The sequence below is a fragment of the Ranitomeya variabilis genome, chromosome 2 (assembly GCF_051348905.1).
Source record: "Ranitomeya variabilis isolate aRanVar5 chromosome 2, aRanVar5.hap1, whole genome shotgun sequence".
Taxonomy (NCBI): domain Eukaryota; kingdom Metazoa; phylum Chordata; class Amphibia; order Anura; family Dendrobatidae; genus Ranitomeya; species Ranitomeya variabilis.
Window position 1 is genome coordinate 1,109,542,189 of NC_135233.1, and position 25,097 is coordinate 1,109,567,285.

At 48.0% G+C, this 25,097-nt stretch overlaps 1 protein-coding gene across 1 annotated transcript; it reads right to left on the reverse strand.

Moving 5' to 3' along the window:
- Positions 1-4,750: 4,750 nt before the first annotated feature.
- ATRAID (all-trans retinoic acid induced differentiation factor) lies at positions 4,751-23,852 on the reverse strand. Its single transcript, XM_077293119.1, has 7 exons — positions 23,696-23,852; positions 5,829-5,953; positions 5,650-5,721; positions 5,498-5,569; positions 5,308-5,423; positions 5,119-5,219; positions 4,751-5,042 (listed from the first exon to the last, which is right to left on the reverse strand). The coding sequence occupies exons 1-7, from the start codon at positions 23,777-23,779 to the stop codon at positions 4,938-4,940; spliced, it is 675 nt and encodes a 224-aa protein (XP_077149234.1). The 5' UTR covers positions 23,780-23,852; the 3' UTR covers positions 4,751-4,937.
- Positions 23,853-25,097: the final 1,245 nt, after the last annotated feature.

The window sequence follows — 25,097 nt, forward strand, 5'->3', positions numbered from 1 at the left end:
TCCCAGATCCTTTAACCGTTCCTTGTAGGACATACTGTGCAGTCCATTGGTCAGCCTAGGATAACAAATATAATTAACAGTTTGCCAAAAAGACAACAAATCCCTTAACTAAAGACCTAAAAATTAACTTTTATTATTATTAACTACTAAAGGAAAATTATAGCCTCAATCCCCTGATAACGCCAGTGGTGCTGGTGAAACCTGTCGGGGAGGCTCAGGGCAATTTTTAATAGCACATATCGGTGAAGCTATACTGGGGCGATAGATGTGGTACATAGGCCGCACCTTGGTCCACGTGCCGGAATGAAATGATAAATGCATAGGTCGGACTATTAGCGCCATATAGAAGGGAACTTATTCAGTTATAAATACGCTAGCGTCCACCCAGTGAAACCGACTTGTGCAAGTTTTAATGGTTTCCTTCTGTAGTTAATAATAAAAGTTAACAAAAGAACTAAAAATTAAGGGATTTGTTGCCTTTTTGGCAAACTGTTGATTATACTTTGCAGTCCGCTCACCATCCTGGTCGCTCTTCTCTAAACTTGCTCCAGTTTTTCAATGTCTTTTTAAAATGTGGTGCCCAGAACTGGACACGGTATTCCAGATGAGGCCTGACCAAAGAGGAGTAGAGGGGGAGAATTACTGCACGTGATCTAGAGTATGCTTCTCTTTTTCGGGTATAAGCCGACCCCCCTAATTTTGCCACAAAAAACTGGGAAAACTTATTGACTCGAGTATAAGCCTAGGGTGGAAAATGCAACAGCTACCGGTGAATTTCAAAAATAAAAATAGATGCTCCATACTGTTCATTATGGCCCCATAGCTGTGCCATATAGTGCTCTGCACCATTATTGCCCCATAGCTGTGCCATACAGTGCTCTGCACCATTACTGCCCCATAGCTGTGCCATATAGTGCTCTGCACCATTATTGCCCCATAGCTGTGCCATATAGTGCTCTGCACCATTAGTGCCCCATAGCTGTGCCATACAGTGCTCTGCACCATTACTGCCCCATAGCTGTGCCATATAGTGCTCTGCACCATTATTGCCCCATAGCTGTGCCATACAGTGCTCTGCACCATTAGTGCCCCATAGCTGTGCCATATAGTGCTCTGCACCATTACTGCCCCATAGCTGTGCCATACAGTGCTCTGCACCATTACTGCCCCATAGCTGTGCCATATAGTGCTCTGCACCATTATTGCCCCATAGCTGTGCCATACAGTGCTCTGCACCATTACTGCCCCATAGCTGTGCCATATAGTGCTCTGCACCATTACTGCCCCATAGCTGTGCCATATAGTGCTCTGCACCATTACTGCCCCATAGCTGTGCCATACAGTGCTCTGCACCATTACTGCCCCATAGCTGTGCCATATAGTGCTCTGCACCATTATTGCCCCATAGCTGTGCCATACAGTGCTCTGCACCATTACTGCCCCATAGCTGTGCCATATAGTGCTCTGCACCATTACTGCCCCATAGCTGTGCCATACAGTGCTCTGCACCATTACTGCCCCATAGCTGTGCCATATAGTGCTCTGCACCATTACTGCCCCATAGCTGTGCCATATAGTGCTCTGCACCATTACTGCCCCATAGCTGTGCCATACAGTGCTCTGCACCATTACTGCCCCATAGCTGTGCCATATAGTGCTCTGCACCATTACTGTCCCATAGCTGTGCCATACAGTGCTCTGCACCATTACTGCCCCATAGCTGTGCCATATAGTGCTCTGCACCATTACTGCCCCATAGCTGTGCCATATAGTGCTCTGCACCATTATTGCCCCATAGCTGTGCCATACAGTGCTCTGCACCATTACTGCCCCATAGCTGTGCCATATAGTGCTCTGCACCATTATTGCCCCATAGCTGTGCCATACAGTGCTCTGCACCATTACTGCCCCATAGCTGTGCCATATAGTGCTCTGCACCATTACTGCCCCATAGCTGTGCCATATAGTGCTCTGCACCATTACTGCCCCATAGCTGTGCCATATAGTGCTCTGCACCATTACTGCCCCATAGCTGTGCCATACAGTGCTCTGCACCATTACTGCCCCATAGCTGTGCCATATAGTGCTCTGCACCATTACTGCCCCATAGCTGTGCCATATAGTGCTCTGCACCATTACTGCCCCATAGCTGTGCCATACAGTGCGCTGCACCATTACTGCCCCATAGCTGTGCCATATAGTGCTCTGCACCATTACTGCCCCATAGCTGTGCCATACAGTGCTCTGCACCATTACTGCCCCATAGCTGTGCCATACAGTGCTCTGCACCATTGCCCCATAGCTGTGCCATACAGTGCTCTGCACCATTACTGCCCCATAGCTGTGCCATATAGTGCTCTGCACCATTATTGCCCCATAGCTGTGCCATATAGTGCTCTGCATCATTATTGCCCCATAGCTGTGCCATACAGTGCTCTGCACCATTACTGCCCCATAGCTGTGCCATATAGTGCTCTGCACCATTACTGCCCCATAGCTGTGCCATATAGTGCTCTGCACCGTTGCCCCATAGCTGTGCCATATAGTGCTCTGCACCGTTGCCCCATAGCTGTGCCATACAGTGCTCTGCACCATTGCCCCATAGCTCTGCCATATAGTGCTCTGCACCGTCCATTATTGCCCCATAGCTGTGCTGCTGCTGCTGCAATAAAAATAATAAAACACATACTCACCTGTCTTGCTTGCAGCTTCTCGGCGCCATCTTCCCGGCGTCTCCCTGCACTGACTGATCAGGCAGAGGGCGGTGCGCACACTATATGCGTCATCGCGCCCTCTGCCTGCAGTCAGTGAGGAGAGAGAGACGCCGGGAAGATGGAGACAGCGCCCGGCGTGTGGAACCAGGACAGGTGAATATGACATACTTACCTGCTCCCGGCGTCCCGCTCCTTCCCCCTGCCTGTGTTCGGTGCCGCAGCCTCTTCCTCTGTCAGCGGTCACCGGCACCGCTTCATTAGAGAAATGAATAGGCGGCTCCGCCCCTATGGGAGGTGGAGCAGCCTATTCATTTCTCTAACTAGCGGTCCCACGTGACCGCTCAGGGAAAGAGGCTGCTGCACCCGGAGACCGTGGGACGGGCAGGGGGAGTGACAGGATCGCCGGGACTAGGTAAGTATGCCTCAGCGCCCTCTCCCCCTCACCCGCCGACCCTGCCACAGACCGTGACTCGAGTATAAGCCGAGGGGGCACTTTTAGCCCAAAAATTTGGGCTGAAAATCTCGGCTTATACTCGAGTATATACGGTATTACTATACCCAAGTCTTTATCACCCGTGCTGTTGCTTAGATCTATTCTGCCCCTTCTATAGATGTAATTTTCTTTTTCTTGCCCAGATGTAGAATCTTTCATTTCTCCCTGTTAAATATCATTCTATTAGTCATTGCCCATTGTTCAAGCTTATCTAGATCCTTCTGAATCCTTTGTCTTCTCTAGTGTTAGCTATCCCTCCTAGCTTTGCATCGTCTGCAAATTTGATCAGTTTACCTTCAGTTCTCTTATCTAGATCATTTATAAAAATGTTTAACACTGGGGCCAGGACTGACCAGAATCCACCTGATGGTAGCCTTGTCAATCCCATACTTGGTCATTTTTTTTTCTATAAGGCTAGTATGAGATACTTAAAATGGTTTGCTGATGTCGAGATATACTATACCTACCACATTTCCCTGATCCACCCAGTCAGTGATTCCAGCAGAGAAGGAAATTAAATTAGTCTGGCATGACTTGTTTGCTACAAACCCATGCAGGCTCTGGTTAATTACTGTATATTTGCTGTTTAATAATTTGTTCACAGATCTTTCCTGGTATAGATGTAAGGCTCACTGGCCTGTAATTTCCTGCTCCGTCTTTTCCTTTTTTGTAGATGGGGGCGACATTTGCCCTTCTTCAATCTTCTGAGACTTCTCCTGTTCTCCAGGGTTTTTCAAAGATTCTGACTAGTGGTTCTTCAATTTCCTCTGCTATCTCTTAGGGTAAGTTCACACAGGGCGTTTTTGCTGCTTTTCTGCAGAAAAACCTGATCGTCTTGGCAGGAAAGAAGCTGCGTCAAAAAAGCACGTTTAGGTGCGTGTTTTTTTTCTTTGTCCATGCTAATGTACTTGAATTTTCAGCAGCAAATAATGATACCTGCGTTTTTGCAACACCCATTCAAGTCAGTGGGTGAAAAACACTGAAAAAACGCAGCAAAGCACAAAATACTGATCACACAAAAACCCAATGTGTGTGTATGAGATTTGTGAAATCTCATAGGCTTGCTGGTACTGTAAAAAGCAGCTGAAAATTAGCATAAAAAAGCAGCAAAAACGCCCTGTGTGAACGTACCCTTAGAGTGCCCTAGGATGTAATTTATCAGGACCAGGAGATGTGAGATGTTCCCTCGCCGTCTCTATTTATGGATAGTGTGGATTCTTTTATTCTTTTGATGGCCCCTTGAAGATCAGTTGATGGGACAATTGCTTTCTTAGGAATTCCTATATTGCATCTGTGTTCTCTACGTTCGGCTTCTCATCATTTCACTTCACCCTTTTCATCCTGTAAAAACCCTATAGCATCTGACTTTTCTTGTGACGTTCGCCATAATTGCAATAGAGCCTGCGACCACCGCGTGATCCCGACCTCGCAACTAGACCCTTGGATTGGAGCCGTTGTGGCCTCAAAAACAGGAGAAAATGGTGAAATGAAAGAATCTCCGCTCTCATCCTCTTCCCGAAAAGGAATAAAAACATTTCAGAAGTTCAGCCAAAATGTTTTACTCTTTATCTTTATACAGATCAGTAAATGTACAGATTATTTACACATTAACCCTGTGCTGGCAGCAGGCTCCTGATTGGCAGGGTGACACTACTATTCTTGAGCTCCAGAGAATGAGAAGACCTTCCCTGCGGACTGATGGTACATGGCCAAGCACCCGGGTCTTGGACCTACTGACTCTTCACCTTCTTACGCTGCGTGCACCACAGTAGGACGCACAGAGTGACGGTCACCGAGGACAGGATCCCAAAGAACATGACCATGGGGAACGAGCCCTGCGAGGAGGAAGAAGAGCACAGCTGTGATATGGAGTAACACCGGGGAGCCAGCGCCGGCCCGATCCCTCATTACCTCTCGTAGACACTTGTATCCGCTGAACCCTGGAGCACAGACGCACTGCGAGGAGCCCGGGCCGTCGGGAGCACACAGCGAGTTCTCCGGACACAGCAGCTCTGCGGAGAAAGCCAACAACGCACGCTTTATCGACCGCAGGAGTGCACAGCATAACACCGCCACCATATAACATGGGCCCGCACTCACCCACGCCTCCAGTGCTGTTGCACCCATCCCTTTGGTCCTGGCACACGCCGGCACTGTGGTTCACACTCCTCCAGGCCCCATCACCCCCTGGACAGCTGATGTTGGGGGGCAGCGCTCTAACACAAGGGGAGCAGATAACAATCAGCTGGTAAGACAATGGGGTGGAGCCAACAGTCACATGATCACTCACATGTACTCCAGACTGGTCAAACCCTGAAACATCTCTGGCGGCAAATCCTGCAGAGGATTCTGGGACAGGTCTCTGAGGATGGAAAGGTCACAGGTCACGAATAAGGCTGGGCTCCTCCATATTATGGTGAGCTAATATAGGGGGTTACTTACATGGCGACTAGAGAAAAGGGAAGATGGAGAGTGGGGTCCAGGTGGGTAATGGAGCAATTATGGAAATCGAGCCTACAAGAGAAGACGAAAAGGTCACCAATGTCCCCAGCGAGGAGCGTCCTGGACGATCACAAGCTCCCCCATATACAATGTCTCACGGTGATGACATAGAGCCGTACCCTATGATGGTGTCTGTCCCCGTCACACAGCAGCGGGCAGCTATCCTCGCTCCCGTAGCGGCCGCGCATCGTCTCCCCAGCTCAGATACGTTCTCCATCTCTCCAGGACACGAGCTGCAGTTCAGCTATGGAGAGACAAGGGTTAATCGGTGACTCTGCCCTAACGGGAGGTGGGGTCTCAGAACCAGTACTTGTGGATGATGGGGCAGGGCTGCCACTAGGAATTTATTAGGCCAGGTTCACACTGCGTTAATAGCAGCCCGTTAAACACATGCGTTAACGGGCTGCTGTTAACGCAAGTGCCAGTATGTCAGCGCGCTAGCAGTGATGGACCCGGAAACGCTGCAGCCCGCGTCCCAGGGTCCGTCGCTCAATGACTGCATATCGCTAGCGCACGCCCATTGTGGGCGTGCGCTAGCGATGCGGCTGACATTGGACTCAATGGCGGCGTTAACGGACTGCGTTATGCCGCGGTGTAACGTAGTCCGTCTAACGGACGTCTAAAACGCAGTGTGAACCTGGCCTTATACATTTTTATAGCACCATTTATTCCATGGCGTTTTACATGTGAAATTTAGACAAATACAACTAAACATGAGCAAAAAAAAACAAGGCACGCAGGTACATAAGGAGGGAGGACCCTGCCCGCGAGGGGATGGGTGAGGATATACTAGGAGAGGGTAGAGCAGGCTGTGCGGCAGTTCAGTAGGTTGAGGATCACTGCAGGCTTGTCGGAAGAGGTAAGTCTTCAGGTTCTTCTTGAAGGTTTCTCTTGTAGGCGAGAGTCTGATGTGTTGGGGTAGAGCATTCCAGAGTATGGGGGAAGCACGGGAGAAGTTTTGGATGCAGTTGTGGGAAGAGGAGATGAGAGGGGAGTAGAGAAGGAGATCTTGAGAGGATCGGAGGTTGCGTGTAGGTAGGTACCGGGAGACCATGTCGGAAATGTATGGAGGAGATAGTTTGTGGATGGCTTTGTATGTCATTGTAAAGGTTTTAAACTGGAGTCTCTGGGCGATAGGAAGCCAGTGAAGGGCTTGTCATAGGGGGGAGGCCGGGCAATAGTGGGGAGACAGGTAGATTAGTCGGGCAGCAGAGTGTAGGATGGATTCTAGTAGTGCTAGAGGGGAGGCCAGAGAGCAGGAGGTTGCAGTAGTCAAGGCGGGAGATAAGGGCATGCACTAGTGTTTTTGTGGTTTCCTGATCAAGGAATGCGCGGATAAGGGAAATGTCTTTCAGTTGGAATTGGCAGGACGAGGCAAGGGCTTGGATAGGTGGCTTGAAAGAGAGGGCAGAGTCGAGGATCACCCCGAGGCACGGGGGCGTGTGGGACTGGGGAAAGTGAGCAGACATTGATGGATAGGTCTGGTGGAGGGGTAGAGTGAGATGGGGGGAAAGATGATGAATTCTGTTTTGTCCATGTTCAGTTTTAGACAGCGAGCAGAAAAGAAGGCCGAGATAGCAGACATTGTGGTATTTTGGTAAGAAGGTGAGGTCAGGTCCAGATAGGTAGATCTGCGTGTCATCAGCGTAGATATGATACTGCATACCGTGGGATTCTCTGAGCTGTCCCAGGCAGAGGGTGTAGATGAAGAAGAGCAGGGGCCGTAGGACTGAGCCTTGGGGAACACTGACAGACGGGGCGGAATGAGAAGGTGGAGAGGGAGACACTGAGTGTCCGGTCTGTCAGATATGATGAGATCCAGGATAGGGCCTCCTTAAAGGGAACCTGTCACCTGAATTTGGCGGGACCAGTTTTGGGTCATATGGGCGGGGTTTTCGGGTGTTTGATTCACCCTTTCCTTACCCGCTGGCTGCATGCTGGCCGCAATATTGGATTGAAGTTCATTCTCTGTCCTCCGGAGTACACGCCAGCGCAAGGCAATATTGCCTTACACAGGCGTGTACTCCGGAGGACAGAGAATGAACTTCAATCCAATATTGCGGCCAGCATGCAGCCAGCGGGTAAGGAAAGGGTGAATCAAACACCCGAAAACCCCGCCCATATGACCCAAAACTGGTCCCGCCAAATTCAGGTGACAGGTTCCCTTTAAGACTCCACCTCCACCACTCGACCTTTCCACAGTCCCACTGTCCACTCTTGGAAATCCTCCACTTCTGCACCACGTCCTCACCAATCACACAGTAACAGTTCTCATTGAACACTATGAGACAAAAATGTAGTGCCCTGGGGTCCACAACGGCATAGTGACCAGGGGGCCCTGCCAGCTGGGGTACACACTGCACAGTGACCGAGGGGCCCTGCCTGCCGGGGTCTATGCTGCATGGTGACCGACGGGCCCTGCCAGCTGGGGTCTATGCTGCATGGTGACGAGCCAGTGCAGCGTGTAAGAGTGGCTCCGATTACTGGAGGCAGCTGACTTCAGGCTCTCCTCTTTCCCAAGGTGAACACCAAAAGACAAAGGAAGTATATATTGCCAATTAAGTTTCATTTATTTACAATAAAAAGTAAATCTTAGAACCGATAGTAACAAGGGAGCTGCAAACCAAAAGCAGGGACGACAGACGAAGACGACAGACAGAATACAGAGTGGCAGCAGTTCCCATGTCCGGGATATAGACGCCTGCTATCCTTTGCCCTTTCAATGGAATATATTGTTCCCTCAAGTTAGGGATAATGAGAACAATGTGTAACACTTACATGAGCGAGTCACCTGTCACTGTGAAGTCCCCAACGCACGTTTCGCTTCTTGGTCAGGATGTCGGGGACTTCACACTGACACTTCACCTGCTTTTGGTTTGCAGCTCCTTTGTTATTATTGGTTCTAATGATCCATTGACGTGTTCCAGAGCTATAACTTCATAAAGTGACAGTGGTCAGAAGTCAAAAAATTGGCCCGGTCATTAAGAACCAAATTGGCTCTGTCACCAAGGGGTTAATGACTAAAGGTACCGTCACACTAAGCGACGCTGCAGCGATAGCGACAGCAATGCCGATCGCTGCAGCGTCGCTGTGTGGTCGCTGGAGAGCTGTCACACAGACCGCTCTCCAGCGACCAGCGATGCCGAGGTCCCCGGGTAACCAGGGTAAACATCGGGTTGCTAAGCGCAGGGCCGCGCTTAGTAACCCGATGTTTACCCTGGTTACCAGCGTAAAAGTTAAAAAAACAAACAGTACATGCTCACCTGCGCGTCCCCCAGCCTCTGCATCCTGACGCTGACTGAGCTCCGGCCCTAACAGCAGAGCGGTGACGTCACCGCTGTTGCTTTCACTTTCAGTTTAGGGCCGGCGCTTTAGTGTCAGGAAGCAGAGGCTGGGGGACGCGCAGGTGAGTATGTACTGTTTGTTTTTTTAACTTTTACGCTGGTAACCAGGGTAAACATCGGGTTACTAAGCGCGGCCCTGCGCTTAGTAACCCGATGTTTACCCTGGTTACCAGTGTAAAATATCGCTGGTATCGTCGCTTTTGCTGTCAAACACGGCGATACACGGCGACCTAGCGACCAAATAATGTGCAGACCTTCTAGCAGCGACCAGCAATTTCACAGCGGGATCCAGATCGCTGCTGCGTGTCAAATACAGCGATATCGCCATCCAGGTCGCTGCAACGTCACGGATTGCTGGCGATATCGCCTAGTGTGACGGTACCTTTAGCCAATTTTTACAATTCTGACCACTGTCACTTTATGAGGTTATACCTCTGGAGCTTCAACTTATCCCACTGATTCTGAGATGGTTTTATTCGTGACATATTGTACTTTGTTAGTGGTAAAATTTCTTCTACACAACTTGGGTTTATTTATGGAAAAAACATTTAGCAATTTTCAAACTTTTAATTTTTATGTCCTTAAATCAGAGAGATGTCACACAGTACAGGGTGGGCCATTTATATGGATACACCTAAATAAAATGGGAATGGTTGGTGAGATCAACTTCCTGTTTGTGGCACATTAGTATATGGGAGGGGGAAACTTTTCAAGATGGGTGATGACCATAGCGGCTATTTTGGATCCAACTTTATTTTTTCCAATAGGAAGAGGGTCATGTGACATCAAACTTATTGAGAATTTCACAAGAAGGACCATGGTGTGCTTTGTTTTAAAGTCTAAGGGGGTCAGATCGGGAGACCTTGGTGGCCATTCAACTGGCCCACGATGATCAATCCACTTTCCAGGAAACTGTTCATGTAGGATTGCTCGGACCTGACACCCATAATGTGGTGGTGCACCATCTTGGGTGTCAGGTCTGAGCATTCGTACATGAACAGTTTCCTGTAAAGTGGATTGGTAATCGTGGGCCAGTTGAATGGCCACCAAGGTCTCCCGATCTGACCCCCTTAGACTTATCTTTGGGGTCATCTGAAGGCAATTGTCTATGCTGTGAAGATACGAGATGTGCAGCATCTGAAACAATGGATACTGGAAGCCTGTGCTAGCATTTCTTCTGCGCTGTTGCTATCAATGTGTCAAGAGTAGGAGAAGCGGTTGCATTGATAATCCAACACAATGGGCAGCACTTTGAACACATTTTATAAATAGTCATAAACTTGTAAATAACTCCTGAAAGAATAAAGTTACGATAAAACCAAGCACACCATTGCTTTTCTTGTGAAATTCTCAATAAGTTTGTATCACATGACCCTCTTCCCATTGGAAAAAATAAAATTGTATCCAAAATGGCCGACTTCAAAATAGCCGCCATGGTCACCACTCATCTTGAAAAGTTTTTCCCCTCCCATATACAGTGGGGCAAAAAAGTATTTAGTCAGTCAGCAATAGTGCAAGTTCCACCACTTAAAAAGATGAGAGGCGTCTGTAATTTACATCATAGGTAGACCTCAACTATGGGAGACAAAATGAGAAAAAAAAATCCAGAAAATCACATTGTCTGTTTTTTTATCATTTTATTTGCATTTTATGGTGGAAAATAAGTATTTGGTCAGAAACAAAATTTCATCTCAATACTTTGTAATCTATCCTTTGTTGGCAATGACAGAGGTCAAACGTTTTCTGTAAGTCTTCACAAGGTTGCCACACACTGTTGTTGGTATGTTGGCCCATTCCTCCATGCAGGTCTCCTCTAGAGCAGTGATGTTTTTGGCTTTTCGCTTGGCAACACGGACTTTCAACTCCCTCCAAAGGTTTTCTATAGGGTTGAGATCTGGAGACTGGCTAGGCCACTCCAGGACCTTGAAATGCTTCTTACGAAGCCACTCCTTCGTTGCCCTGGCGGTGTGCTTTGGATCATTGTCATGTTGAAAGACCCAGCCACGTTTCATCTTCAATGCCCTTGCTGATGGAAGGAGGTTTGCACTCAAAATCTCACGATACATGGCCCCATTCATTCTTTCATGTACCCGGATCAGTCGTCCTGGCCCCTTTGCAGAGAAACAGCCCCAAAGCATGATGTTTCCACCACCATGCTTTACAGTAGGTATGGTGTTTGATGGATGCAACTCAGCATTCTTTTTCCTCCAAACACGACAAGTTGTGTTTCTACCAAACAGTTCCAGTTTGGTTTCATCAGACCATAGGACATTCTCCCAAAACTCCTCTGGAGCATCCAAATGCTCTCTAGCAAACTTCAGACGGGCCCGGACATGTACTGGCTTAAGCAGTGGGACACGTCTGGCACTGCAGGATCTGAGTCCATGGTGGCGTAGTGTGTTACTTATGGTAGGCCTTGTTACATTGGTCCCAGCTCTCTGCAGTTCATTCACTAGGTCCCCCCGCGTGGTTCTGGGATTTTTGCTCACCGTTCTTGTGATCATTCTGACCCCACGGGGTGGGATTTTGCGTGGAGTCCCAGATCGAGGGAGATTATCAGTGGTCTTGAATGTCTTCCATTTTCTAATTATTGCTCCCACTGTTGATTTCTTCACTCCAAGCTGGTTGGCTATTGCAGATTCAGTCTTCCCAGCCTGGTGCAGGGCTACAATTTTGTTTCTGGTGTCCTTTGACAGCTCTTTGGTCTTCACCATAGTGGAGTTTGGAGTCAGACTGTTTGAGGGTGTGCACAGGTGTCTTTTTATACTGATAACAAGTTTAAACAGGTGCCATTACTACAGGTAATGAGTGGAGGAAAGAGGAGACTCTTAAAGAAGAAGTTACAGGTCTGTGAGAGCCAGAAATCTGGATTGTTTGTTTCTGACCAAATACTTATTTTCCACCATAATATGCAAATAAAATGATAAAAAAACAGACAATGTGATTTTCTGGATTTTTTTTTCTCAGTTTGTCTCCCATAGTTGAGGTCTACCTATGATGTAAATTACAGACGCCTCTCATCTTTTTAAGTGGTGGAACTTGCACTATTGCTGAATGACTAAATACTTTTTTGCCCCACTGTACTAATGTGCCACAAACAGGAAGTGGATATCACCAATCATTCCCATTTTATTTAGGTGTATCCGTATACAAGGCCCACCCTGTAGTTAATAAATTTCCCACATGTCTACTTTACATCAGCACAGTTCTGGAAACAACATTTTTTTTTTGTTAGGAAGTTATAAGGGTTAAAAGTTGACCAGGGACTTCTCATTTTTCCAACAAAATTTACAAAACCATTTTTGTTTTTAGGGACCACTTCACATTTGAAATGAGTTTGGGGGGTCAATATAACAGAAAATACCCAAAAGTGACACCATTCTAAAAACTGCACCCCTCAAGGAGCTATTAACCCTTCATGTGCTTCACGAGAACTAAAACAATGTGGAAGGAAAAAATGAACATTTTTCACACAAAAAAATTTACTTTGGAGCCAAACTTTTATTTTCACAACGGTAACAGGAGAAAATGTACCACAAAATTTATTGTGACAATACCCCATATGAGGGAGAAAACTACTGTTTGGACGCATGGCAGGGCTCAGAATGGAGGGAGCGCCATTTGACTTTGAACGCAAAATTGGCTGGAATCAATGGTGGCGCCATGTCGCGTTTGGAGACCCCCTGATGTCCCTAAACAGTGGAAACTCCTTAATTTAAACTCCAACCCTAACCCCAACGTAAAAATGAAAAAAAACAAAACACTTATTTTATTATTTTTACCTAACTAAGGGGGTGATAAAGGGGGTTTGATTTACTTTTTTTTTTTTTTTTTTTTTTTGTTATTTTGATCACTGTAATTGGTTCATTTTGATCACTGTGATAGACCCTATAAGAGAAATCTATTACTGCCGGCAGGCAGATCTCAACGGGCGTACTGCTCATGCGTCCGCCATTTTTTTCCCCGAAGATGCCGGGGGACACAGCAGGTATTTGCCGAAGCGCTGCAGCTCACCTGGATGTGACGCCTCACACACGAGGCTGCTGCCTCCGATACCACAACCTCGGAGTCTGGACCAAGACCAATAACAGGAGCCCACGAGAAGAGTGAAGGTGGGCAAGAGGAAAGATCAAGTGGCAGAAATCTATTTCAGGAAAGGACACCCGAAAAGCCACAATAACCCTGCAGAAAATCACTGTGGAAACTTCACACAGCACCCTCGGAATACAGAGCGTCAGACACGGCACATGGGTATACAGTCACCCCCCAGAATACAGAGAATCACACACGGCACGCGCATCACCCCCAGACCACAGGATCATCAGACACGGCACACGGATATACAGTTACCCCCAGAATACAGAGAATCACACACGGCACATGGGTATACAGAGCACCAGACACGGCACACGCATCACCCCCAGACCACAGGAGTATCAGACACGGCACGCGCGTATAGTCACCCCACCCACAAACCACAGGAGTGTCAGACACGGCACACGGGTATACAGTCACCCCCAGACTACAGAGCAGCAGACGTGTATACAGTCACCCCCCCAGACCACAGGAGCGTCAGACAGCGCACACGGGTATAGTCACCCCCCAGACTACAGGAGCGTTAGACACGACACATGGGTATACAGTCACCCCCAGAATACAGAGCGTCACACACGGCACACGTGTATACAGTCACCGCCCCATGCCCACAGGAGCGTCGGACACGGCACACAGGTATACAGTCACCCCCAGAATACAGAGCGTCAGACATGTATACAGTCACCCCCAGACTACAGGAGCGTCAGACACGGCACACAGGTATACAGTCACCCCCAGAATACAGAGCGTCAGACATGTATACAGTCACCCCCAGAATACAGAGCGTCACACACGGCACACAGGTATACAGTCACCCCCAGAATACAGAGCGTCAGACATGTATACAGTCACCCCCAGAATACAGAGCGTCACACACGGCACACGCGTATACAGTCACCGCCCCAGGACCACAGGAGCGTCGGACACGGCACACAGGTATACAGTCACCCCCAGAATACAGAGCGTCAGACATGTATACAGTCACCCCCAGAATACAGAGCGTCAGACATGTATACAGTCACCCCCAGAATACAGGAGCGTCAGACACGGCACACGTGTATACAGTCACCGCCCCAGGACCACAGGAGCGTCGGACACGGCACACAGGTATACAGTCACCCCCAGAATACAGAGCGTCAGACATGTATACAGTCACCCCCAGAATACAGAGCGTCACACACGGCACACGCGTATACAGTCACCGCCCCAGGACCACAGGAGCGTCGGACACGGCACACAGGTATACAGTCACCCCCAGAATACAGAGCGTCAGACATGTATACAGTCACCCCCAGAATACAGAGCGTCAGACATGTATACAGTCACCCCCAGAATACAGAGCGTCAGACATGTATACAGTCACCCCCAGAATACAGGAGCGTCAGACACGAAACTCGGGTATACAGTCACCCCCAGAATACAGGAGCGTCAGACACGGAACACGCGTATACAGTCACCCCCAGAATACAGAGCGTCAGACATGTATACAGTCACCCCCAGACTACAGGAGCGTCAGACACGAAACTCGGGTATACAGTCACCCCCAGAATACAGAGCGTCAGACATAGCACATGGGTATACAGTCACCCCCAGACTACAGGCACACGGGTATACAGTCACCCCCCAGAATACAGAGTATCACACACGGCACACGTGTATATAGTCACACCCAGACTACAGGCACATGTGTATACAGTCACCCCCGAAATACAGAGGGTCAGACACGGCACACAAGTATACAATCAACCCCCAGACTACAGGAGACTGTTGTCAATTTTCGTGACATATTGTACTTCATGATACTGGTAAGATTTCTTCGATATGACTGGTGTTTATTTATGAAAAAAATGGAAATTTGGCAAGAAATGTTGTGCCCTTAAATCACATGTCACACAAAATAGTTAATAAATAACATTTCCCACATGTCTACATCAGCATAAATTTGGAAAAACATTTTTTGTTGGGAAGTTATAAGGATTAAAAGTTGACCAGCGATTTCTCATTTTTCCAGCAAAATTAAAAAAAAAAAAAGGTTTTGTAAATACCCAAAGCTCACACCGTTCTAAAAACTGCACCCCTCAAGGTGCTCAAAACCACATTCAGGCTGTGTGCACACGATGAGGATTTGCTGCGGATCCGCAGCAGATTTTTCTGCGCAGAAACGATGCAGATCAGCACTGTGATGTACAGTACAATGTAAATCAATGGGATTAAAAAATAGCTGTGCAGATGGTGAGGAAAAATCAGTGCGGAATTGCTGCGGATTCCAAAGAAGTGCATGTCAGTTCTTTTGTGCGGATCTGCAGTGTTTCTGCACCCCTCCATTTCAAAAATCCGCAGTGGCAAAAACCGCAGAAATTCCGCACAAAATCCGCATCAATTCCGCATTAAGACCGCACAAAATCTGCATAAAATCCGCAGCTGCGGATTCTGCCAGGAGATGCGGATTTTGTGCAGAAAATTCTGCACCTCTTTTCCTACGTGTGCACATAGCCTCAAGAAGTTTATTAACCCTTCATGTGCTTCACAAGAACTGAAGCAATGTGGAAGGAAAAAATGAAATTTTACTTTCTTTTTTCCCCCTCACAAAAATAGAATTATATTTACCGGTAATTTAGTTTCTAGTAACCCACGACGGCACACCAGACAGGAGGATATTACCCCTTTCCTAATAGGGACAGGAAATATCAATGAGGTTAAATAACCCCTCCCAAATCCTCCCCCTCACTTATTATAAAATTACCACAGGAGAAGGAATGCTTCAAATTATATTTTATTCTGTCTGAGAAGAACAAAAAATTAAGCAAAAGGAAGTGATTTAATTGTGCTGTCGTGGTGGGTTACTAGAAACCGAATTACCGGTAAGTCTAATTTTATTTTGTCTAGTAACCCCCAACGACAGCACACCGGAGCAGTACCCAAGAGTAATGTTAGGGCTGGGACTATAGCTCTGAGGACTTTTCTCCCGAAGGCCAAGGCTTCGACAGACATCAGGTCTAGCCTGTAATGCTTGGAGAACATATGGGCTGAGGACCACATAGCAGCTCTGCTTATCTGCTCGATGGAAGCACTGGCTTTCTCGGCCCAGGAGACAGATGTTGCTTTGGTAGAGTGAGCGGTAAATTTCTCTGGCTGTGGAAGGCTTTGGATATGATACGCCTCCGAAATTGCTCTTGATCCAGTTGGCAATCGTGGATCTGGAAGTCTTCTTCCCCTTATTCTGTCCTCGAAGGTAATCAAACAGGTTTTGCTCCTTTCTATTTTTTTCCGTCACTTGAAGATAATGTAGTACCGTTCTCCGAATGTCCAAAGTGTGGAACATGTCCTTATTTCCCGGCTCTCGATAGAAGGATGGAAGAATTATCTCCTGAGACTTGTGAAACTCTTGAGACCACTTTGAGAAGAAATGACGGATCCAGTTGCAGAATAAGTCGGTCCTGTAATATTTTCATGTAGTGTTCGTAGATCGAGACAGCTTGTAATTCACCCACTCTCCTGGCTGTAGTTATTGCTACCAGGAAGGCTGCTTTCCAGAAGAGTCTATCTACGTCTATGGATGACAAGGGCTCAAAGGGTGGTAGTGCGACCCCCTTCAGGACCATATTGAGGTCCCAGGATGGTACCAAATTCATAGCTCTTGGACGTATGCGAGGTGCTGCTGTCATAAACCTTCAAATCCATCGGTAGTCGCTAGCGTCTAGTCAAAATATGAGCCGCCACCTGGACTTTGAGGGCGCTAGATCTGAGACCCTTCTCTAGGCCGTCTTGCAGAAAATCTAGAATAAGTGCTAAGTTCGGTTGGTGCGGGTTAGGTTGCTCGGGTGCATTCCATGAGATAAAGGTCTTCCATATCTTCTGGTATATAGAGTTTGTTACTGCCTTTCTGCTTTTCTGTAGTGTCCCAATGACCCTTTCGACAATCATCTGGTCTTCAGGATAGAGTACTCAGAATCCGGGCAATCAGATGTAACCTCTCGGGATCCGGATGGAAGATTGGCCCCTGGTGGAGGCTTCTGACCAAGGGTAACTATCTGTCCCTCTATACTGAAGTTGGAAAGGGTACCGAACCAGCTTTTGGGCCAGAATGGTGCTACCAAGATTATCTTAAGCTTTTCCAATCTTATTTTTTGTAGAAACCTTGGTAGGATTGGTAATGGAAGGAAGGCATAAGCCAGTCTGAATCTCTATGGGTGGGCTAACACTTCTACACCTCAGCATGGATCGGCTTGATTTAGTTAAAAATATTGATCCACTTTTGCGTTCTGTCCACTTGTAGTATCTTTATCTTTGATTTTAACAAGATCTGTTTTTGTTTGGGCAAGAGACATGTTTGGCTGTCTGAGTCTAGTAGGACTCCCAAGAATGTTGCAGAAACCATATCTTTTTGAGGTTCACTATCCAGCCTAGAGACAATAGGATCTGGGTCATTTGTAGATGTTCCTGTAGCATGGGTACGGAAGGAGCCACCAACAAGAAATCATGGAGGTACGGAACTATGCATATGTGCTGACCTCTGATATGATCTTTGTGAAGATCCGTGGGGCCGAGGATAGGAGGAATGGAAGGGCATTGAACTGATAATGGCCTATGTGCTCTCCCTGGACAATTGAGAATCTTAAGAATTTCCGATAAGTTGGATGGATCGAGATGTACTAATATGCATCCTGTAGGTCTATTGTCACCATGACAAAATCCTGCCCAATCAGAGGTACCGTTGACCTGACAGATTCCATCTTGAATTTTCTGTATGTTATTTAAGGATTCAGGGGTTTCAGATTGATTATAAACCGATGGGACCCGTTTTTTTTTTATGAAGAACAGGTTTGAGTAATGTCCCGTTTATTTCCCTTTCCAGGACTATGGAGACTACCTTTGTAGATAATAGGCCCTTCACTCCCGCTATCAAGGTGGACTGCCTGTGTGCTGTTCCATGTATGTTGTTATATTTTACTCTGCTGCCACCCAATGGCCCTTTCCGTATGGCAGCTTGTTGTGCATTAATTCTTGTGGGCATGTCTTTCACTTCCGGTTCAGGGGTCAAGTCTTCTCTTCCTCTGGCAGCCATTTCATTTTCAGTTTCATGCTGTTGTGAGAGGACACGCTTGAACCGGGCTTAGGAAGGCATCAGTCTTTCGACCTCTTGCTGCTCACACTTGCAGTCATGCTTGGTGCTACATCTTACTGTACCTTGTCTACACCAGCATTTCTGGAGAAATTACTGTATTACCAGTTATACGCTGTATGTCCAGATTTCCAAATAAACAAGTCTGGACTGCACAATCCCTGGCGTGCATCATCTCTTCGGACGCTGAGCAGCATTGGTCCTGTCTGCCTCATATCGAGGAAATACTGAAGGTACGATTCTCTCTCTCTCACAACCCTTATTAGTCAACGACACCTCCATTCGCCTCATGTGGGGACAGAACAGCCTGGAGAGGAGAGTCACGTTTTTTTTATTATTTTTGGAGGATATGAGACAAACCATCTTTATTCCCTCCCTGACTGATGTTAGAGTCCATTGATCTGAACAGATGCCATGTGGAAGGAAGTTTGAGATGCGACCTCCTACTATGTTGGCATCATGGCTTATTTTGTCTCTGGGAGTGGGGAAGAAAGATTTCTGCCTTTTCCCCCTTTCGGGAAGCTCCAGCGACGTGATTTGCCCTTCCCCTTGAACTGAGGTGTACACAAAATGAGAATGCTTGGTCTGGGGGAAAATGTGTGTAAATGGGTTAGTAACTGGCTTAGTGATAGAAAGCAGAGGGTGGTTATAAATGGTATAGTCTCTAACTGGGTCGCTGTGACCAGTGGGGTACCGCAGGGGTCGGTATTGGGACCTGTTCTCTTCAACATATTCATTAATGATCTGGTAGAAGGTTTACACAGTAAAATATTGATATTTGCAGATGATACAAAACTATGTGAAGCAGTTAATACAAGAGAAGATAGTATTCTGCTACAGATGGATCTGGATAAGTTGGAAACTTGGGCTGAAAGGTGGCAGATGAGGTTTAACAATGATAAATGTAAGGTTATACACATGGGAAGAAGGAATCAATATCACCATTACACACTGAATGGGAAACCACTGGGTAAATCTGACAGGGAGAAGGACTTGGGGATCCTAGTTAATGATAAACTTACCTGGAGCAGCCAGTGCCAGGCAGCAGCTGCCAAGGCAAACAGGATCATGGGGTGCATTAAAAGAGGTCTGGATACACATGATGAGAGCATTATACTGCCTCTGTACAAATCCCTAGTTAGACCGCACATGGAGTACTGTGTCCAGTTTTGGGCACCGGTGCTCAGGAAGGATATAATGGAACTAGAGAGAGTACAAAGGAGGGCAACAAAATTAATAAAGGGGATGGGAGAACTACAATACCCAGAGAGATTAGCGAAATTAGGATTATTTAGTCTAGAAAAAAGACGACTGAGGGGCGATCTAATAATCATGTATAAGTATATAAGGGGACAATACAAATATCTCGCTGAGGATCTGTTTATACCAAGGAAGGTGACGGGCACAAGGGGGCATTCTTTGCGTCTGGAGGAGAGAAGGTTTTTCCACCAACATAGAAGAGGATTCTTTACTGTTAGGGCAGTGAGAATCTGGAATTGCTTGCCTGAGGAGGTGGTGATGGCGAACTCAGTCGAGGGGTTCAAGAGAGGCCTGGATGTCTTCCTGGAGCGTAACAATATTGTATCTTACAATTATTAGGTTCTGTAGAAGGACGTAGATCTGGGGATTTATTATGATCGAATATAGGCTGAACTGGATGGACAAATGTCTTTTTTTCGGCCTTACTAACTATGTTACTATGTTACTCTTGCTGGGGGTGAAAGGGTCTCTTCCTAGTATTCCAAGGTTCAGGTAAGGTCTTCTACTTCTCTAACAGCTCGTCGAGGGCCGGACCAAACCTGTATTTCCCGTTGAAGGGGGGACAGAACACTACTTCATTTTGGAAGTCATGCCCCGCTCCAGGATCTTAGCCAGAGCGCTCGTCTCACAGAGTTTGATAACAAGCACGATCTTGCTGCCTCTCTTCCGGATTCTGCAGAGGCATCTGCTAAGAACCCTGCTGCAGTCTGGAGGAGAGGTAGAGAAGCTAGGATGTTGTCTCTGGGAGGACTCGTGGACAGGTGTTCCTCCAGCTGCCCCAGCCAACAGTACATCGATCGGGCCACACGGGTAGACATGGCGTTGGTATTTAACCCCTTACCGACATCGGGCGTAATAGTATGCCGATGTCGGATACCGTCCCTTTGATGTGGACTCCGGCGGTGAGCCAACATCTTTCCGGGGATAGTTACGATCCACCCAGGGCTAATATCTAGTTAAATGTCGCTGTCAAATGCTGACAGCGGCATTTAATGGCGCTTCCAGCAATCTCGCCGGAAATACGCACACAGGTGAACCGCGGCACATGATCGCGGGTCACCGGTGTGTCGGCATAAAAACACGAGGTCTACTGCAGACCTACATGGTTGTCAGTGCCGGATTGCTATGAGCGCCACCCTGTGGTCGGCGCTCATAGCATGTCAGCAATTCTACTACGTAGAGGCGATCTGAACATCGCCTCTATGTATAAATATATATATATTATTATTATTATTCATTTTTATAGCGCCATTTATTCCAGGGCGCTTTACATGTGAAATACGGGGCAAATATAGACAAATACATTAAACATGAGCAAAAACAAGACACACAGGTACATAAGGAGGGAGGACCCTGCCCGCGAGGGCTCACAGTCTGCAGGGGATGGGTGATGATACACTAGGAGAGGGTAGAGCTGGTTGTGCAGCGGTTCAGTAGGTTCAGGATCACTGCAGGCTATACTATATATACTATATAATTGTGTAAGGGTCACTTCCGTTTTTCTGTCACGGATATTCATTGGTCACGGCCTCTGTCTATCATGGAAATCGAAGTCGCTGATTGGTCGTGGCAAAACGCCCACGACCATTGCCACGACCAATCAGCGACGGCCAGTCTGGCAGCGAAATGGCCGCTGCTTTACTGCCCTGCAGTCAGCACTGAGCGCTCACACAGGGTTAATGCCAGCGTTAACGGACCGCGGTGTATCGCACTCCGTTACCGCTGCTATTAACCCTGTGTGACCAACTTTTTACTATTGATGCTATGTATGCAGCATCAATAGTAAAAACATCTAATGTTAAAAATATTAATAATAAAAAAAGGTTATTCTCACCATCTGACGTGGCGTGGTGTCCCCGGCAGTGCAAGCGGCAGGTTCCGGTGCCAAGCATGCTATGCGAGAAGGACCTGTCATGATGTCACGGTCATGTGACCGCGACGTCATCACAGGTCGTGCGTTCATCCCAACCCTGGGACCGGAAGCTGCCGCGTGCACCGCACACAGGCGCCAGGACTTCAAGGGGCCTTCGGAAGTGAGTATATGTTTATTTTTTATTTTAAGTCTTTTTTAACCACGCATATAGTGCCCACATTGCTATATACTACGTGGGCTGTGTTACATACTGCGTGGGCTTGTTACATACTTTATCTCTGTGCTATATACTATGTAGCTGGGCAATATACAACGTGACTGTCCAATATACTACGTGCTCTATGTTATATACTACGTGGCTGTGCAATATACGGCACTACGTGCTTGTGCAATATACTACGTGCCTCTACAATATACTACGTGGCTATGTTATATACTACGTGGCTCTGCTATATACTACGTCGCTGACCAATATACTACATAGCTGTGCAATACACTACGTGACTGTGTTATATACTACGTGGCTCTGCTATATATTACGTCGCTGACCAATATACTACATAGCTGTGCAATACACTACGTGACTGTTATATACTATGTGGCTCTACAATATACTACGTGGCTCTGCTATATACTACGTGGCTGACCAATATACTACGTAACTGCAAAACACTACGTGGCTATGTTAAATACTACGTGGCTGTGTTATATACTACGTAGCTCTTATATACTACGTCGGTTGTGTTATATACTATGTCACTGTGCAATATAGTACGTAGCCTGTGCTATATACTACCTACATATTCTAGAATACCCGATACGTTAGAATCGGGCCACCATCATGTATGTATGTATATACACACATACACTCTCAAATCACCCCCCTTTCGCCTCATTCAAAAAAAAAAAAAAAAAAAAATCAAACCTACACGTATTTGGTATCACCGCATTGAGAATCGACCGACCTTTCAATAAAAAAAAGGATTAACCTGATGGCTAAACAGCACAGCAAGAAAAAAGTCAAAACGCCAGAAATACGTTTTTTTGGTCCCGCAACATTGAATAAAAATGCAATAACGGGCGATCAAAAGAACGTATCTGCACAAAAGTGGTATCATTAAAAACATCAGCTCGGCACGCAAAAAATAAGACCTCACCCGACCCCAGATCATGAAAAATGGAGACGCTACGAGTATCGGAAAATGGCGCAATTTTTTTTTTTTTACCAAAGTTAGGAATTTTTTCACCACTTAAATACAAAACAACCTAGACATGTTTGGTGTCTATGAACGTGTAATGACCTGAAGAATCATGGAGGAGAAGATGGAGATGGAGGAGGAAGAGCCGCACTCTACACGAGGAGGAAGAGCCGCGAGGAAGAGGAGGAAGAGCCGCGAGGAAGAGGAGGAGGAGGAAGAGCCGCGAGGAGGAGGAGGAGGAAGAGCCGCGAGGAGGAGGAGGAGGAAGAGCCACGAGGAGGCGGAAGAGCCGCGAGGAGGAGGAGGCGGAAGAGCCGCGAGGAGGAGGAGGTGGAAGAGCCGCGAGGAGGAGGAGGAAGAGCCGCGAGAAGGAGGAGGAGGAAGAGCCGCGAGAAGGAGGAGGAGGAAGAGCCGCGAGGAGGAGGAGTAGGAAGAGCCGCGAGGAGTAGGAAGAGCCGCGAGGAGGAGGAGGAGGAAGAGCCGCGAGGAGGAGGAGGAGGAGGAAGAGCCGCAAGGAGGAAGAGCCGCGAGGAGGAGGCGGAAGAGCCGCGAGGAGGAGGAGGCGTTAGAGCCGCGAGGAGGAGGAGGCGGAAGAGCCGCGAGGAGGAGGAGGCGGAAGAGCCGCGAGGAGGAGGAGGCGGAAGAGCCGCGAGGAGGAGGAGGCGGAAGAGCCGCGAGGAGGAGGAGGAAGAGCCACGAGGAGGAGGCGGAAGAGCCGCGAGGAGGAGGCGGAAGAGCCGCGAGGAGGAGGAGGAAGAGCCGCGAGGAGGAGGAGGAAGAAGAGGGAGGAGGACTATACACAGCGCACATATTATAAAAGCAAACAACATGTGAGAGGAGCCGCAATATCCACAGGATAGACTGGCTGCAGGGCTCCCGCTCTCGATCCCCGGATGCCTGTACAGGACTGGAGGACGCCGAGCTGCCGCCTTATATAGGGAACTACTTCAATACACACAGTGGCTCAGGTAGTGGACAATCCCTTTAAATGGTAATAGAGCCCCGGTATACCGCTAACACCGCGCAGTAGAAGAGCTGCAGATCACTGGGTTCAGGGGAGCGGCTCTCGCTGACAACCCCGCCGCCGCCTCACCTCAGCGCTCAGTACACCGCTCCATAGGGTGAGGACGGTCACCAGCAGCGCAGCGGCCATCATCCTCTGCCTGTCATGTGACATCTGGTATCGGTCACGTGAGACGCTGATCTGGAGCGCCACCTACCGAGACACTGGCAGATCAACATTGGGAGACGTCACACACAGCAGGGCGGAGCCGTCTCCATGGTGATTAGTGCAGCAGTTACCAGCGGCCGCGCCTACTCACATGGTGCAGAGCGCCCCCGTGTGGTGAATGGAGAGATGTGAGCTCTGTGTGAGGTGAATGGAGAGATGTGAGCTCCTGTGTGAGGTGAATGGAGAGATGTGAGCTCCTCTGTGAGGTGAATGGAGGGATGTGAGCTCCTCTGTGTGGTGAATGGAGGGATGTGAGCTCCTCTGTGTGGTGAATGGAGGGATGTGAGGTCCTCTGTGAGGTGAATGGAGAGATGTGAGCTCCTCTGTGTGGTGAATAGAGAGATGTGAGCTCCTCTGTGTGAGGTGAATGGAGGGATGTGAGCTCCTCTGTGTGGTGAATGGAGAGATGTGAGCTCCTCTGTGTGGTGAATGGAGGGATGTGAGCTCCTCTGTGAGGTGAATGGAGAGATGTGAGCTCCTCTGTGTGGTGAATGGAGAGATGTGAGCTCCTGTGTGAGGTGAATGGAGAGATGTGAGCTCCTCTGTGTGGTGAATGGAGAGATGTGAGCTCCTCTGTGTGAGGTGAATGGAGGGATGTGAGCTCCTCTGTGTGGTGAATGGAGAGATGTGAGCTCCTCTGTGTGGTGAATAGAGGGATGTGAGCTCCTCTGTGAGGTGAATGGAGAGATGTGAGCTCCTCTGTGTGGTGAATGGAGAGATGTGAGCTCCTCTGTGAGGTGAATGGAGAGATGTGAGCTCCTCTGTGAGGTGAATGGAGAGATGTGAGCTCCTCTGTGAGGTGAATGGAGGGATGTGAGCTCCTCTGTGAGGTGAATGAAGAGATGTGAGCTCCTCTGTGAGGTGAATGGAGGGATGTGAGCTCCTCTGTGAGGTGAATGGAGAGATGTGAGCTCCTCTGTGTGGTGAATGGAGGGATGTGAGCTCCTCTGTGTGGTGAATGGAGGGATGTGAGCTCCTCTGTGTGGTGAATGGAGGGATGTGAGCTCCTCTGTGAGGTGAATGGAGAGATGTGAGCTCCTCTGTGAGGTGAATGGAGAGATGTGAGCTCCTCTGTGTGGTGAATGGAGAGATGTGAGCTCCTGTGTGAGGTGAATGGAGAGATGTGAGCTCCTGTGTGAGGTGAATGGAGAGATGTGAGCTCCTCTGTGTGGTGAATGGAGAGATGTGAGCTCCTCTGTGTGGTGAATGGAGAGATGTGAGCTCCTGTGTGAGGTGAATGGAGAGATGTGAGCTCCTCTGTGAG

Excerpts from the sequence above, each read along its gene's own strand:
- ATRAID (XM_077293119.1), bottom strand. The coding sequence starts at position 23,779 with ATGTCACATGACAGGCAGAGGATGATGGCCGCTGCGCTGCTGGTGACC. Across the intron at positions 5,424-5,497 it reads TTGACCAGTCTGGAGTACAT|AGCGCTGCCCCCCAACATCA; the intron begins GTGAGTGATCAT and ends CCCTTGTGTTAG. Across the intron at positions 5,043-5,118 it reads GATACAAGTGTCTACGAGAG|GGCTCGTTCCCCATGGTCAT; the intron begins GTAATGAGGGAT and ends TCCTCCTCGCAG.